The 14,880-nt window shown below is 48.9% G+C and overlaps 1 protein-coding gene across 2 annotated transcripts; it reads left to right on the top strand.

The window, feature by feature from the left end:
* Positions 1–452: 452 nt before the first annotated feature.
* Positions 453–11,928, top strand: ARL11 (ARF like GTPase 11). 2 transcript variants are annotated; one of them, XM_017873758.1, is made up of 3 exons: positions 453–594; positions 1,010–1,194; positions 10,485–11,266. In XM_017873758.1, the coding sequence occupies exon 3, from the start codon at positions 10,503–10,505 to the stop codon at positions 11,091–11,093; it is 591 nt and encodes a 196-aa protein (XP_017729247.1). In that variant the 5' UTR covers positions 453–594; positions 1,010–1,194; positions 10,485–10,502; the 3' UTR covers positions 11,094–11,266. The 2 variants fall into 2 exon arrangements, with proteins under 2 accessions (XP_017729247.1, XP_017729246.1); XM_017873757.1 differs by lacking the exon at positions 1,010–1,194 and having other exon boundaries at positions 10,485–11,928.
* The last annotated feature ends 2,952 nt before the right edge of the window (positions 11,929–14,880 follow it).

Here is a 14,880-nt window from a genome sequence, read left to right as displayed (position 1 = left end):
GAGGCTAAGAAGGGAGGATCACTTGAGCCCTGGAGACGGAGGCTGCCATCCAACCTGGGCGACAAAGCAAGACTCTGTCTCGAATAGAAAACAAAACAACAACAACAAACCATGTGTGATTCCAAGCAAATCAGAGAATCTCTAGGCACCAGAAAACCCCGAGGCATGCGCTGAAAGGAAGACGTCAGAATTCTCTGCGACTCGAGAATTGAGGATTGAGGGAAGAGAGAAGGCGGCTGCGCCTGGACACAGCTCTGAGCTCATGCTCCCTCCTTCAGGCACCAAGTCTTGAGTTGCTAGAAAATGGAGCTGTCACTGGGCCTTGCTCTGCCAGGACCTGCAGAGGTGGGGACCTCTCTGCCGCGAGCCCAGCAGTTTGACTGCTCTGAGGCGCCCTAGGGCTGAGGGAGGGGCCGCGACACCAGCCCCACCCCGAAGCCACCTGGGAAAAGGAAGCAGAAAAAGGAGAAGCAGCAACGGCTGCTCTGCTTCCTTCATCTCGCTCTTCGGACATGCCCGGCCAGCAGAAAGCAACTCCATAGGGGAGGAGAGCCACGGAGGATCTCACAGCCGCAGTCTAATAGTAACGCAGAGGTAATTTTAACTTTTTACTTTTCTACCCCTCCAGGGGCAGCTGATATCCCCCCACCCCCATCCCCGGAAGTTGAGATGTCCCTTCTTTGTTCCACCTAGGCGTCGCCTAAGTTGGGAACAGGTCATATGTCTTAAAATTTGGTGAGAAGTGGAAAATACTGAATATCAGAGGTCAGAAAAGTCAGGAAATGCAAAACAACAAAGTTATCTGGAAAGTCCCTAGCAGAGCAACGGCCGTTTGTGGTTTGGTCAAAGGGCAGGAACCAATGAACAACTGACTAATGTTCAACTTTAAATGTCAGCCAATTGTAAACCTACAACTGTAAAAATCCCCAGTGACTCTGTAACTTGCTGTAACTTGTTTGTGTCTGACTATAAAAGACGGCAGGGCACCGAGCTTGGGGCCTCTCCCTAGGAGCTGACGCCTGGCCAGAGAGGTCCGAGTTCGAACTTGAAATAAAGTGATCCCTGCCGCTTGGCTTTGTCTCTGGACTCTGGTGGTTGCTTTCGGGTCGTCGCGGGTCTGGGCATTACATTTGGGGACTCGTCTGGGATTGCCCCTAAGCCCACCAGACCCCAGGCCAACGGGTCATCGCAAAAGTGAGTAAGCCGGCTCTGTTTATATGTTGTCTGTCTGCCTCTGAATAATCCCGCGGGGTCTGTATATGAGACTGATCTAGTCCTGGCGGACGCGCTATAGGACAGTCAGTGGAGGCCGGTGGGAGACGTCCTCCGGTACTCATCTGGGGCTCTGTATTCTGTGGCCCATCTGCTTCTGGTCGGGTCCTAAGCCCGAGACGCGCTAGCGATCAATATATCTTGGTTGTTGGAAGTTATCTGTTGCACGCCCCTTACTAATTTACCTTGATTTACAGGAGCTTCGGAGCCAGTCCTGTACCAGGCACTAATATCCCTTACCACCCATCTTCTATCAACAGGACTTCCTCGGAATGGGCAACTCCCAGACCACACCACTTTCTCTCCTTGTCAATAATTTTAAAGATGTGAGAGCAAGGGGACATGATCTCAGTATAGAACTTAAAAAGGGAAAATTAATAACCCTCTGCCGCTCTGAGTGGCCCACCTTCGGCGTAGGCTGGCCAGCCGAGGGAACTTTTTGCCTCCCCATTATCCTCCAGGTAAAATCAAGGGTTTTCCTGCCAGGTCGTTCGGGACACCCAGATCAGATCCCCTACATTTTAGTCTGGCAAGATCTGGTGGAAAATCCGCCCCCGTGGCTAGCTCCCTTTCTGCTGACCTCTGAACCCTGTAAAACCCTAGTCGCGCAACCAACTGGGACCACCAAAAGACCAAAAACTCCAACTGCCCCCTTGCCCCCTGTGTTGCCTGACAGCCAGGACCTCGCATCCTTGGAACCCCCGCCTTATCCTCCCCCTCCCGGACCCCATGCCCAAGCCCAACCGGCCGCACTCCCAGGAAGCCATGAGGGCCGAGAAGCGGCCGCGGCGCCAGGAGAAACTGAAAGTGAACATGGCTCGGGAGGGCCGGCAGGGCGAACGCGCGGGCGTGTCCAGCGTGAGGCAACTCCGCGAGTTCCCGATTCCACTGTAGCGCTCCCCTTAAGGGAAATAGGACCCCCCGATGACACAGGTAACCCTAGACTCCAGTATTGGCCATTCTCTACCAGTGACCTGTACAACTGGAAGACTCAGAATGCCCGGTTCTCTGATAACCCCAAGGACCTAACAGCCCTTCTAGATAGTGTCATGTTCACTCATCAGCCCACCTGGGATGACTGCCAACAGCTCCTCCGCATTCTGTTCACAACGGAGGAACGGGAGAGAATCCAGGTAGAGGCTAGAAAGTTGGTTCCTGGAGATGACGGTCAACCGACTGCAAACCCCGACCTCATTAATGCAGCATTTCCCTTGACCAGGCCAACGTGGGACTACAATACAGCAGAAGGTAGGGGAAAGCTACTCGTTTATCGCCAGACTCTAATGGTGGGTCTCCGGGCTGCAGCTCGCAAGCCCACTAATTTGGCTAAGGTATATTCTGTTTTACAGGGAAAGACAGAAAGCCCCGCTGTTTATCTAGAAAGACTAATGGAAGCCTTTAGACAGTATACACCTATAGATCCAGAGGCACCTGAAAATCAGGCAGCAGTCGTTATGTCCTTTGTCAACCAGGCGGCCCCAGATATTAAAAAAAAGCTACAAAAATTAGAAGATTTGGAGGGAAAACAGGTCCAGGACCTCCTTCGCATAGCACAGAGAGTTTACAACAACAGAGATGCTCCAGAGGAAAGACAAATTAGGGCCACTGAGAAAATGACCAAAGTCCTGGCGGCGGTCGTCCAAAAAGAACAACCACCGCCAGGAAGCACCCAATCCACGCGTGCCCCTAGGCGCAATCTGAGTAAAGACCAATGTGCATACTGTAAAGAAATTGGTCACTGGATAAAAGACTGCCCCAAAAAGAAACAGCGCCAGCCAGGCCAAGGACAATGGCAGCCCAAATCTATGCCGATACTAGTTACCCAAGATACAGACTAGGGGAGACGGGGTTCGGATCCCCTCCCCGAACCTAGGGTAACTTTACAAGTGGAGGGGTCCCCGGTCCAGTTCCTGGTCGATACCGGGGCACAACATTCGGTCTTAGTCAAGCCCTATGGAAAGTTATCTTCCAACTCCTCCTGGGTTCAAGGGGCCACAGGAACCAAGAAATATCCATGGACAACCCAGAGAGCAGTAAACTTGGGAACCGGGAAAGTGTCCCATAGCTTCCTGGTCATCCCTGACAGCCCTTGTCCCCTGTTGGGGAGAGATCTGTTGACAAAAATGGGGGCACAAATCCATTTTCAACCAGAAGGGCCCAAAGTGACTGACTCCCAAAACAGGCCACTATCTGTTCTTACCGTAACTCTAGAGGATGAGTACCGGCTTCACCAGGAGTTAACGCCTCCTAACCAAAATATAGACTCCTGGCTCCAGAACTTCCCGGAGGCTTGGGCAGAAACAGGAGGGCTAGGGCTAGCAAAGCACCGTCCCGCCATTTTTGTTGAGCTTAAGCCCGGGATGGACCCTGTTCGCGTGCGCCAATACCCAATGGCCCTGGAAGCCAAAGAGGGAATTATACCACACATCCGCCGACTCCTAGATCATGGAGTCCTACGCCCCTGCCACTCACCATGGAACACTCCGCTGCTACCAATACAAAAACCCAACAGTAAAGAATATAGGCCGGTACAAGACTTAAGAGAAGTCAATAAAAGGGTAATGGACATACACCCGACGGTGCCAAATCCATACACCCTCCTGAGTACCTTGAGTCCTGAAAATCAATGGTATACTGTTCTAGACCTAAAAGATGCTTTTTTTAGCCTGCCTTTAGCCCCTAAAAGCCAGGAAATTTTTGCCTTTGAGTGGACAGACTCTGAGAGAGGCATAAGTGGCCAACTGACGTGGACCAGACTGCCACAAGGATTCAAAAACTCCCCAACTCTGTTTGATGAAGCCCTCCACGAAGACTTGGGTGAGTACCGACGCCAACACCCCAGTATAACTCTCTTGCAGTATGTTGATGATCTCTTAATAGCGGCAACGTCCCCAGAGGCCTGCATCCAAGGAACCAAAGACCTCCTGAAAACCTTGGGAAACCTGGGTTATCGAGCCTCAGCTAAAAAGGCCCAGATCTGCAGGCCAGAGGTAACCTACTTGGGGTATCTACTTAGAGGGGGACAGCGCTGGCTAACAAATGCTCGAAAAGAAACTGTCCTACAGATCCCCAGACCGCAGTCAACACGACAGGTAAGAGAGTTCCTGGGATCTGCAGGGTTCTGCAGACTCTGGATACCTGGCTTCGCTGAACTGGCAAAACCCCTCTATCAGGCTACCAAAGAGCAGCAGCCCTTCAATTGGACTGAAGAGGCTGAGCAAGCTTTCCAGCAAATCAAAACTGCTCTGCTCTCGGCCCCCGCGCTGGGTCTTCCGGATGTCTCTAAGCCTTTCCACTTATACGTGGACGAAAGCCGGGGCATAGCGAAAGCAGTATTAACTCAAAATTTAGGTCCCTGGCGCAGACCGGTTGCATACCTCTCAAAGAGACTGGACCCGGTAGCTGCAGGATGGCCTCCTTGCCTCCGGATGATTGCTGCAACGGCCCTGATGGTCAAAGACGCTAACAAACTGGCCATGGGCCAAGAATTACAAGTCACCACCCCTCATGCTGTCGAAGGCATCCTCCGACAACCCCCTGACCGATGGCTCAGCAATGCTCGGCTTACCCATTATCAAGGGCTGTTACTAAACCCCCTCAGAATAACATTTAAGCCCCCGACAACCCTAAACCCAGCATCATTGCTGCCAGACCCAGACTTAAGTAAGCCGCTCCACAACTGTGCTGAAATACTAGCCCAGGTACATGGAGTCAGAGAAGACCTCCAGGACCGACCGCTACCAGATGCAGACCTCACCTGGTTCACTGACGGAAGCAGCTTCGTTCACCAAGGACAGAGGTATGCGGGGGCGGCGGTAACCTCAGAGACTGAGATAGTTTGGGCTGAGCCTTTACCTCCAGGAACATCGGCTCAAAAGGCTGAGTTAATAGCCTTGGCACAAGCCCTGAAACTAGGCAAAGACCGTAAACTGACAGTATATACTGACAGCCGGTATGCATTTGCCACTGCCCACATACATGGGGCTATATACAGAGAGAGGGGGCTTCTCACAGCTGAAGGAAAAGACATTAAAAATAAAGAAGAAATCTTAAATCTTCTGGCTGCCCTTTGGGAACCCAAAAAGCTGGCTATCGTCCACTGTCCGGGACATCAAAAAGCCACTAACCCAGTCACTCGAGGAAACAACCTGGCTGACCAGACTGCAAAAGACGTGGCTAAAACCACTCCTCAGCTGCTGGCCCTCCAGCTGCCTGATCCCGGGCCCAGAGAATTGCCCTTTCACCCAGAATACTCAGAAGAAGACCTCCAGTGGATAAGTAAACTCCCCGGAACACAGGTCAGTAATCAGTGGTGGAAAGATTCTAACAACAATACCATTCTCCCGGACAGGTTGGGGCAGCGAGTAATAGCACAAATCCACCGAAGCACTCATCTGGGCCCGCGGCGGATGTTAGATTTGATTCAACACGCTGGACTAAAAATTAAAAACGCCCCTGAAAAAGTAGACGCCACGGTTAAAAACTGTGTAGTATGTCAACTCAATAACGCCAGTCACGGGACCCAGACCACGGGAAAAAGACACAGGGGAGATAGACCTGGTATATATTGGGAAATTGACTTTACTGAAATAAAGCCAGGAAAATATGGATACAAATATTTACTAGTTTTTATAGATACATTCTCAGGATGGGCAGAAGCTTTTCCGACAAAAAAAGAAACTGCACAGATTGTGGCCAAAAAGATCCTAGAAGAAATCCTGCCCAGGTACGGCTTTCCAGTCATGATAGGGTCGGATAATGGGCCGGCCTTCACCGCAAAGGTAAGTCAGGGACTGGCTTCCATCCTTGGGGCTAATTGGAAACTACATTGTGCTTATCGACCCCAAAGCTCAGGTCAGGTAGAAAGAATGAATAGAACATTAAAAGAGACCCTAACTAAATTGACCATGGAGACTGGCGCTAACTGGGTAGTCCTCCTCCCCTACGCTCTGTTCCGGGCACGTAACTCTCCTTATAAACTAGGACTTACCCCTTATGAAATAATGTATGGCAAACCACCCCCTATCCTCCCTAACCTTAAAGACAATCTCCTCAAAGCTGACACAGATAATGGTCTTGAACTTTTGTTCTCCTTACAAGCCCTACAGAGAGTTCATGAGGAAGTCTGGCCCAAGCTAAAAGAACTATATGAAGCTGGGCCTCCACCCATTCCACATCAATACAAACCGGGAGACTGGGTCCTCGTCAAGCGCCACCGACAAGAAACCCTAGAACCCCGGTGGAAAGGACCATTCCAGGTGATCCTGACTACGCCTACGGCCCTCAAAGTGGAAGGCATCGCCGCCTGGATTCATCACACCCACGCCAAGCCTATAGACCCGCTCTCGGACCTTGTTACATCCTCGACGGGAGAGGCAGCAACCTGGACAGTTGACCGGACCAAAGAAAACCCTCTAAAACTTGTTCTACGCCGTCAGCAACCTAAACTGTAACTATGACACCTACCTCCTTTATAACTCTTCTACTCTTATGGATCCCTTGTGGGGAGACCCAGGCGAACCCGGCAACATCCCCTTTCGCTTGGCGTTTCTTCCTGACTGAGAACTGGACCAATTATGCTCAGACAGAACAAAAGGGCTATGTATTAGGCACTGCTGACTGTCCCCCTGGGGGTTGTAGCACTCCCATCCATCTAAATTTCACTGATTTTAAACACCAGCCAGGAAAAGCAGCACCCGCAATTTGTTTCCTCTTTGACCAAACACTCTCTTATTGTAATAACTCATGGGTAGAACAAAGTGTCGGCTGTCCATATAGGTCCTGCAAAATCCACACCGTTAAAATCCTAAAAACTTCTGAGTCCCTATCCAGTCAAACGTGGCAGTCACACAATTTCTTTAAAACCACATCAGGCTACACCTGGGTTATCTGGGACCCCTGGGACTCCCGCTGGACTTCCCAGCAAAAAGGGGCTATGTACTTGACTTCAGGAACTACCTGGCCTAGTAGCCGTCTCTTTCTCTGGCGTTCCCTTGTTCAGATCCAGACCACCCTACACGCGGCTATACAGAACCAGGAAAGGGAATTAAATGTCCAGCTTTCAACTTTAACTCCTACCCGCCCCTTTTCCTGGTTATCCCTATTAAGAGAAGGGTTAGAAATCGCAAACGCCACTGGCCTAGGCAATCTCTCTGCATGCTTCTTCTGCGCGGCTCTAGGGCGACCGCCGTTAACCGCAGTTCCACTTCCAGGCCCGTCTAACGCTTCTCTCAGCCTAAACCCTAACAATAGCCACATACCACCCCCGATCCCTGACGTCCCCTTGTTCCTAAACCCTGGACAGACACAAGTTTCCTTTTGTTATTCCAATGCCAGCACTACCCTCTGTAATACAACTTCCACTCCCAACTCAACCCTCTTTGCCCCTCCCGGTTCTTTCTTCTGGTGCAATGGGACCCTATATAAGAACCTTTCCACTCAGGCCACTATAACCCTACTGTGTCTCCCTGTCACGCTAGTCCCCCAACTAACCTTGCGCACCCCTGCAGAATTTTCCAGGTGGGACTCCGCCCCTTTCCCTAGACCAAAACAAGCCATATTCCTCCCCTTAGTAGCCGGAGTCTCACTCACCACGTCCTTAGTTGCTGCAGGACTAGCCGGAGGAGCTTTAGGTCACTCCCTATCAGCACTGCAAAACTCTCTCACCAATTCTCCATAGCTATGGAAGCTTCCGCCGAATCCCTTGCCTCATTATAGAGACAATTGACTTCCCTTGCCCAAGTTACTTTACAAAACCGCGGTGCACTAGACCTGTTAACGGCCGAGAAAGGAGGGACCTGTCTTTTCCTCAGAGAAGATTGTTGTTTCTACATAAATGAATCTGGACTCGTAGAAACGCGAGTCCAACAGCTACATAAACTTAGCCTAGAATTGCAGAAACAACAATTCACCTCTGCTGCCAACAGCTGGTGGAATTCCTCCATGTACTCCCTTCTAGTGCCCCTCATAGGACCATTCATAAGTATACTTCTCTTACTCACTATAGGACCATGTATAATAAACAGATTAACAAACTTTATAAAAGAAAGACTCAACACTGTCCAGCTTATGGTCCTGAGAGCCCAGTACCAACCTGTACTCACCGAGACTTCCGAGTCAGACACATAAGACCCAAGATTGGCTCTCCAGGTACTAGAGAGAGGGGGAAATGAGAAGTGGAAAAATACTGAATATCAGAGGTCAGAAAAAGTCAGGAAATGCAAAACAACAAAGTTATCTGGAAAGTCCCTAGCAGAGCAACGGCCGTTTGTGGTTTGGTCAAAGGGCGGGAACCAATGAACAAATGACTAATGTTCAACTTTAAATGTCAGCCAATTGTAAACCTACAACTGTAAAAATCCCCAGTGACTCTGTAACTTGCTGTAACTTGTTTGCGTCTGACTATAAAAGACGGCAGAGCACCGAGCTCGGGGCCTCTCCCTAGGAGCTGACGCCTGGCCAGAGAGGTCCGAGTTCGAACTCGAAATAAAGCGATCCCTGCCGCTTGGCTTTGTCTCTGGACTCTGGTGGTTGCTTTTGGGTTGTCGCGGGTCTGGGCATTACATTGGGATTCTTTAAAAACATATGTGACCCGGTGCGGTGGCTCACACGGGTAATCCCAGGACTTTGGGAGGCCGAGGCGGGTGGATAATTTGAGGTCAGGAGTTCAATACCAGCCTGGCCAACATGGTGAAACCTCATCTCTAATATAAATACAAAAATTAACCAGGTGGTAGTAGTAGCTGTAATCCCAGGTACTTGGGAGGCTGAGGCAGGAGAATCCCTCAAACCTAGGAGGTGGAGGTTGCGGGGAGGCAGAGGTTGTGATGAGCCATGATTGCGCCACTGCACGCCAGACTGGGTGACAGAGTGAGACCCTGTCTCAAAACAATAGCAACAACACAAATGTGTGATGGCATATGCCTATAGTCCCAGCTACTGGGGAGGCCGAGGTGGGAGGATGGTTTGAGCCTGGGAAGTCGAGGCTGCAGTGAACTGTGATCATGCCACCGCAATCCAGCCTGGGCGACAGAGTGAGACCCTGTCTCAAAAAAACCAACAAACAAACAAACAAAAAAGCACATGTGGTGTGTTGTAGAAGTCATTGGCCTTGGTAAGACAGTGGAGGAAACTACTTTCCTCTGACTCATAAATTTGCCCCCAGTAAACAGTATTTATAAATAGCCCCAGTCAGGCACTGCATGAAGACATTTCAGTCAACGACAAACCATGTGTACAACGGTGGTCCCATAAGATTATAACGGAGCTGAAAAATTCTTATTTTTCAGCTTAGCGTTGTGGCGCAACCACTACCTTTTCTATGTTTAGATACAGGAATACTTAGCACTGTGTTACAATAGCCTACAGTACTCATTACAGGAATGCTGTACCGGTGTGTAGCCCAGGAGCAACGGGCCATACCTTATAGCCTAGGCGTGGAGTAGACTAGGCCATCCACGTTTGTGTCATTACAATCTATGATTTTGTAAAACAATGAAATTGCCTAATGAAGCATTTCTCAGAATGTGTCCCTGTCATTAAGTGACACTTCACTGTGTTTCCAAGACATAGTACTGGTCCTTGGGAAGCTCTGAAGAGAGGTCACTGTGAGCTGAACCATCCTCCTCACTCTGTGCATGGAACCCAACTTAGCTTCCATTTCAGCATTTAGGCGTATAGGAGGAGAACAGGTTAGAAGCCACAGACCAGCAAAAATTGAAGACATCGTCCTGTAATTTCTACTGAACCAGGTCTGTCTGACTGGAACTTCATTTTGCCTCTTTGCTTTAACTCCTCAGGAATGTGAGTCAACATTCCATGTCTTCCAAGAGGCCCCTGATCTTCTCTGCCCAGGGACCACTCTTATCTGACCCAGAGATAGGTTAGCTGATTGTGACTCACACACCCTCACTTCCTTCGATGCCCAGGCATCTGTTTAAAATCTAACCCTGTAAAGACTTTTCCTATTTTGGAAAAGCTCTTCTGTTGTTTGCCTGCACAGATTTGTGCTCCATTTTTAATTTCAATTTTTGTAGAGAAGGCGGGTTCTTGCTCTGCTGCCTCGGCTAGTCTCAAACTCCTGGGCTCAAGTGATCCTCCTGCTTTGGCCTCCCACAGTGCTGGGATTACAGGTGTGAGCCACCGTACCAGGATGGATTTGTCTTCCTTCAGAAGACAGTAACTGATGTTTGCCCCTGGCCTTTCTCCCCTAGGATTCAGCAGTGGTCACTATGGGTTCTGTGAATTCCAGAGGTCACAAGGCAGAAGCCCAGGTGGTCATGATGGGCCTGGACTCGGCGGGCAAGACCACGCTCCTTTACAAGCTGAAGGGCCACCAGCTGGTGGAGACCCTGCCCACTGTTGGGTTCAACGTGGAGCCTCTGGAAGCTCCTGGGCATGTGTCACTGACTCTCTGGGACGTTGGGGGGCAGGCCCCGCTCAGGGCCAGCTGGAAGGACTATCTGGAAGGCACAGATACCCTCGTGTACGTCCTGGATAGCACAGATGAAGCCCGCTTACCCGAGTCAGCGGCTGAGCTCACAGAAGTCCTGAGTGACCCCAACATGGCTGGCGTCCCCTTCTTGGTGCTGGCCAACAAGCAGGAGGCACCTGATGCACTTCCGCTGCTTAAGATCAGAAACAGGCTGAGTCTAGAGAGATTCCAGGACCGCTGTTGGGAGCTCCGGGGCTGCAGTGCCCTCACTGGGGAGGGGCTGCCCGAGGCCCTGCAGAGCCTGCGGAGCCTCCTGAAATCTCGCAGATGCCTGTGTCTCCAGGAGAGAGCCGGTGGGGCTGAGCGCGGAGACAGCAAGAGATCTTGATCCAGACAGAGCAGCATATCTTTGCTCATACAAACTAGAAGAACCAGCTGATCCTTGAGAAACTTATGCTCAGTCTATCAAACAAGAAATGCTGGCTTGGCCCGGTGGCTCACGCCTGTAATCCCAGCACTTTGGGAGACCACAGTGGGAGAATCCCTTGAGCCCAGGAGTTGGAGAGCAACATCACAAGACCCCATTTCTACTAATAATCAAAAAATTGGCCGGGCATGGTGGCATGTGCCTGTAGTCCCACCTACTTGTGAGGCTGAGGCAGGAGAATTGCTTAAGCCTGAGGGGTAGAGGTTGCAGTGAGCTGAGATTGTGCCACTGCACTTCAGTCTGGGCAACAGAGTGAGACCCTGTCTCAGTAATAATAATAATAATAATAATAATAATACTCTAAGAAAAAAAATCTCAACCTACTTCATTTAATAGCTCGTTACCAAGTGTGATTGAAGCAATATATCATGATAGAGTAGCCACTGGTTGCATACTAATAGAAACCTAAATTATCAAATAGGGAAAGAGGTTTTAAAATCAAATTTGAGGCCAGGTGCAGTGGCTCATGCCTGTAATCCCAGCACTTTGGGCGGCTGAGGCAGGCAGATCACTTGAGGCCAGGAGTTCAAGACCAGCCTGGCCAACATGGTGAAACCCCATCTCTACTGAAAATACAAAAATTAGACAGACATGGTGGTGCATGCCTGCAGTCCCAGCTACTCAGGAGGTTGAGGCAGAAGAATCGCTTGAACCCAGGAAGCGAAGGTTGCAGTGAGCCGAGATTGTGCCGCTGCACTCCAGCATCGGTGACGAAGAAAGGCTGTGTCTCCAAAAAGGAAAAAAAAAAAAAAAAAAAAAAAAAGGTCAAATTCAAATATCATCTGGACATGTCACAATGGATCACGGATCCTTATAAGTGATTTTTCCCAGTGGCCCTGGGGACGTGCCATTGTCACTCAGAAGGCAAGCTAGGCAGGAATCACACAACAGCAGGGATCTGCAGGTTAGACATTCCCTGCCCTGGGACGCTCAGCCCTGGGCAAGAGGCTGGAAGTTCACACCATCCAAAATTTATCCTTTTTTTTTTTCTGATGCTAATTAGCCTCTCCCGATTTTATGGCATCTTGTGTTGATCTTTTTCAAAAACTCAGTTTCTTTTTTTTTCCTTCTCTTTTCTCCTTCTTGTAGCACATATCTTTCCTTAAAGATCAGATCAATAAAATGTTTTTTTTGTTTTGTTTTGTTTTGTTTTTTTGAGACGGAGTCTCGCTCTGTCGCCCAGGCTGGAGTGCAGTGGCCGGATCTCAGCTCACTGCAAGCTCCGCCTCCCGGGTTTACGCCATTCTCCTGCCTCAGCAAAGTGCTGGGATTACAGGCTTGAGCCACCGAGCCCGGCCTAAAATGTTTTGTTTATTCATTCATTTAACCAAAAAAAAATTTTTTAGAGCATTTAGTTTATGGCAAAAGTACTGAGCTTTCCAATATGAATCATGTGCTTTAGGTGGGAGTTGTGAATTCTGAAAATACAGATGACAGTGATGAATACCTTCTGTCTCATGATTGATAGAGAAAAGGGAGGTTGACCATAGCATCCTAGAAGGTTCATCAGGTGATCACTACCTAGCATCCATGAAGCTCATGAAATTATTTGTAAAAATGTTACACTCTGGGCCATTTTTCTGGGGAAGGAAATCCAGAACTTTGTACCAGATTTTCAAAGACATCTGTGACTCCCAAAAGTTAAGAATCACTGATGTGGTTGTTGTATCCCTCATCCAACCCCAGAACACTTTCTGTAATCTGAGTTTTTTAATGGCAAGTGGCTTATATTTAGCACCTGTTCTCATGTTAAACAGCTCTGAATGTTAGATATTCCTCCTTATCCTGGATCGGTTCTCTCTCTCTCTGGAGTCATGCAGTATAAATTGGCCATCAGTACCCTTCTAAAATCTGAGATCCGTCAGGACCCTCTTCTGACACCAGGTTAGGCATGCCTGTTATTTCCAGTACTTGTCAACTGACATGTTTCAAGACGCTGTGTTAGACAGTAGGGATGCAAAGATGAATGAGATAAGGTCTTAGGCCTCATGGAAGGTGAGACAGTAAAGACAACTCCCATAAAAATGTGAGGAGAGAGACTCAGTTCAGCAACTGTTGTTCGAGCACTTACTTGGACCAAGCTCTGTGGTCTTGGTGTTTTACATAGACTGTCTCTAATTCTCACAACTCTGCAAAATACATATATTCCCATTTTATAAAACTACAAACTGAGGCTCAGAGAGGTTGTGACCTCTAGTTGCTTGAGGCACAGAATTATAAAGTAACATATCTGGAATTTGAAATCAGACCTGTTTCGTGTTAATGCTGGATTTTTCTACAACATCATGCTTCTAGAAGGTTGAAGCTAGGTAGACTTTCAGCCAGCAGACATGATGGGGAGAGCCTTCTAATAAGAGGGAACAGACTGCTTGGAAGCATGAACGGGGGTGTAAGATAAGTAAGCGAGTGTACTTGCAACAGAGGCTTGAGATGAGGGGTGGGTGAGGGTGACATCATGATAGAAAACAAAACATGGAATGGGAGTTTAGGTCCAATTTGGGCAGGTTTGTTTGAATTTCAATAATCAGGGGTTTGGGTCAAGGAAGAAAAATCATGGGACTTGCCATCTAGGAGGATAATTTTGTGGCAGTGTGGGGGTGAAATAAAGAGAAAAGGGAACCCTGGAGCTGGGAAGGCAGGAAACCAGCTGGATGACCATCACAGCAAAGGAGGGAGTGGAAGAGAGATGAGAAAACTGAGAGCTATTATTAAGAAAAACAGTTGAGAGAGGAAGAATTTGAAGAGGGCTCAAGATTTTGAGTCAGCATGACAGAAGGACTGGAATGCCATGAACTTGAGAAGGTGAGCACTGAAGAACCAGGATGGGTCGGGCTGGAACTGCTGGGTTCAGCTTTTGAAGGGTGGGTACACATTTGGTTATAGCTGCTTTCAGATTGTTCCATTATCTGCACTCCCAACTACCCTGCCAGATATATTTGTTGGCTGTCACTCATGGAGGCTCATTTCCTCGCATGATTTGTCACTTTTGATCATGAGCTCATCTTCAGTAGGAATTGTTTTTCCTGTGTGACTCCCATGTGCCCTGGTCTATAACAACATTTCCACAGAGTGGTATCTAGTAGGATCCTGGGGATTTCAATTATTTTAGACCAAATATTACATCAGTTTCTCTACCTGGGGCTCCTGGACGTCAGAAGTAGTATATATCTGAACTGTGCAACCATTCAATGCACAGGCCCTAGGGATTCCATATGTGACAGGTGACTTTTTTTCCTTGCCTTTATGTTCTAAGACAACTTGCCTCCTCAAACTTCCCTGAAATGGTGGGCAGCATTTTATTTATTTTATTTATTTTTATTTTATTTTATTTTTGAAACGGAGTCTCTCTCTGTAGCCCAAGCTGGAGTGCAGTAGTGCGATCTCGGCTCACTGCAAGCTCCGCCTCCTGGACTCACGCCATTCTCCTGCCTCAGCCTCCCCGAGTAACTGGGACTGCAGGTGCCTGCCAAGAGGCGCAGCCAATTTTTTTTTTTTTTTAGTAGAGACGGGGTTTCACTGTGTTAGCCAGGATGGTCTAGATCTCCTAACCTCATGATCCGACCACCTCGGCTTCCCAAAGTGCTGGGATTACAGGCGTGAGCCACTGCGCCTGGCAGGTGGGCGGCATGTTTTTAACCCTCTTTTAAGGAGGGGTCGTCTCTCTGATGCTCTTCTTTTTTGCTGAGCT

Source organism: Rhinopithecus bieti, unplaced genomic scaffold (assembly GCF_001698545.2).
Source record: "Rhinopithecus bieti isolate Rb0 unplaced genomic scaffold, ASM169854v2 scaffold_7398, whole genome shotgun sequence".
Classification (NCBI taxonomy): domain Eukaryota; kingdom Metazoa; phylum Chordata; class Mammalia; order Primates; family Cercopithecidae; genus Rhinopithecus; species Rhinopithecus bieti.
This window is presented reverse-complemented; position numbering and strand designations above follow the sequence as displayed.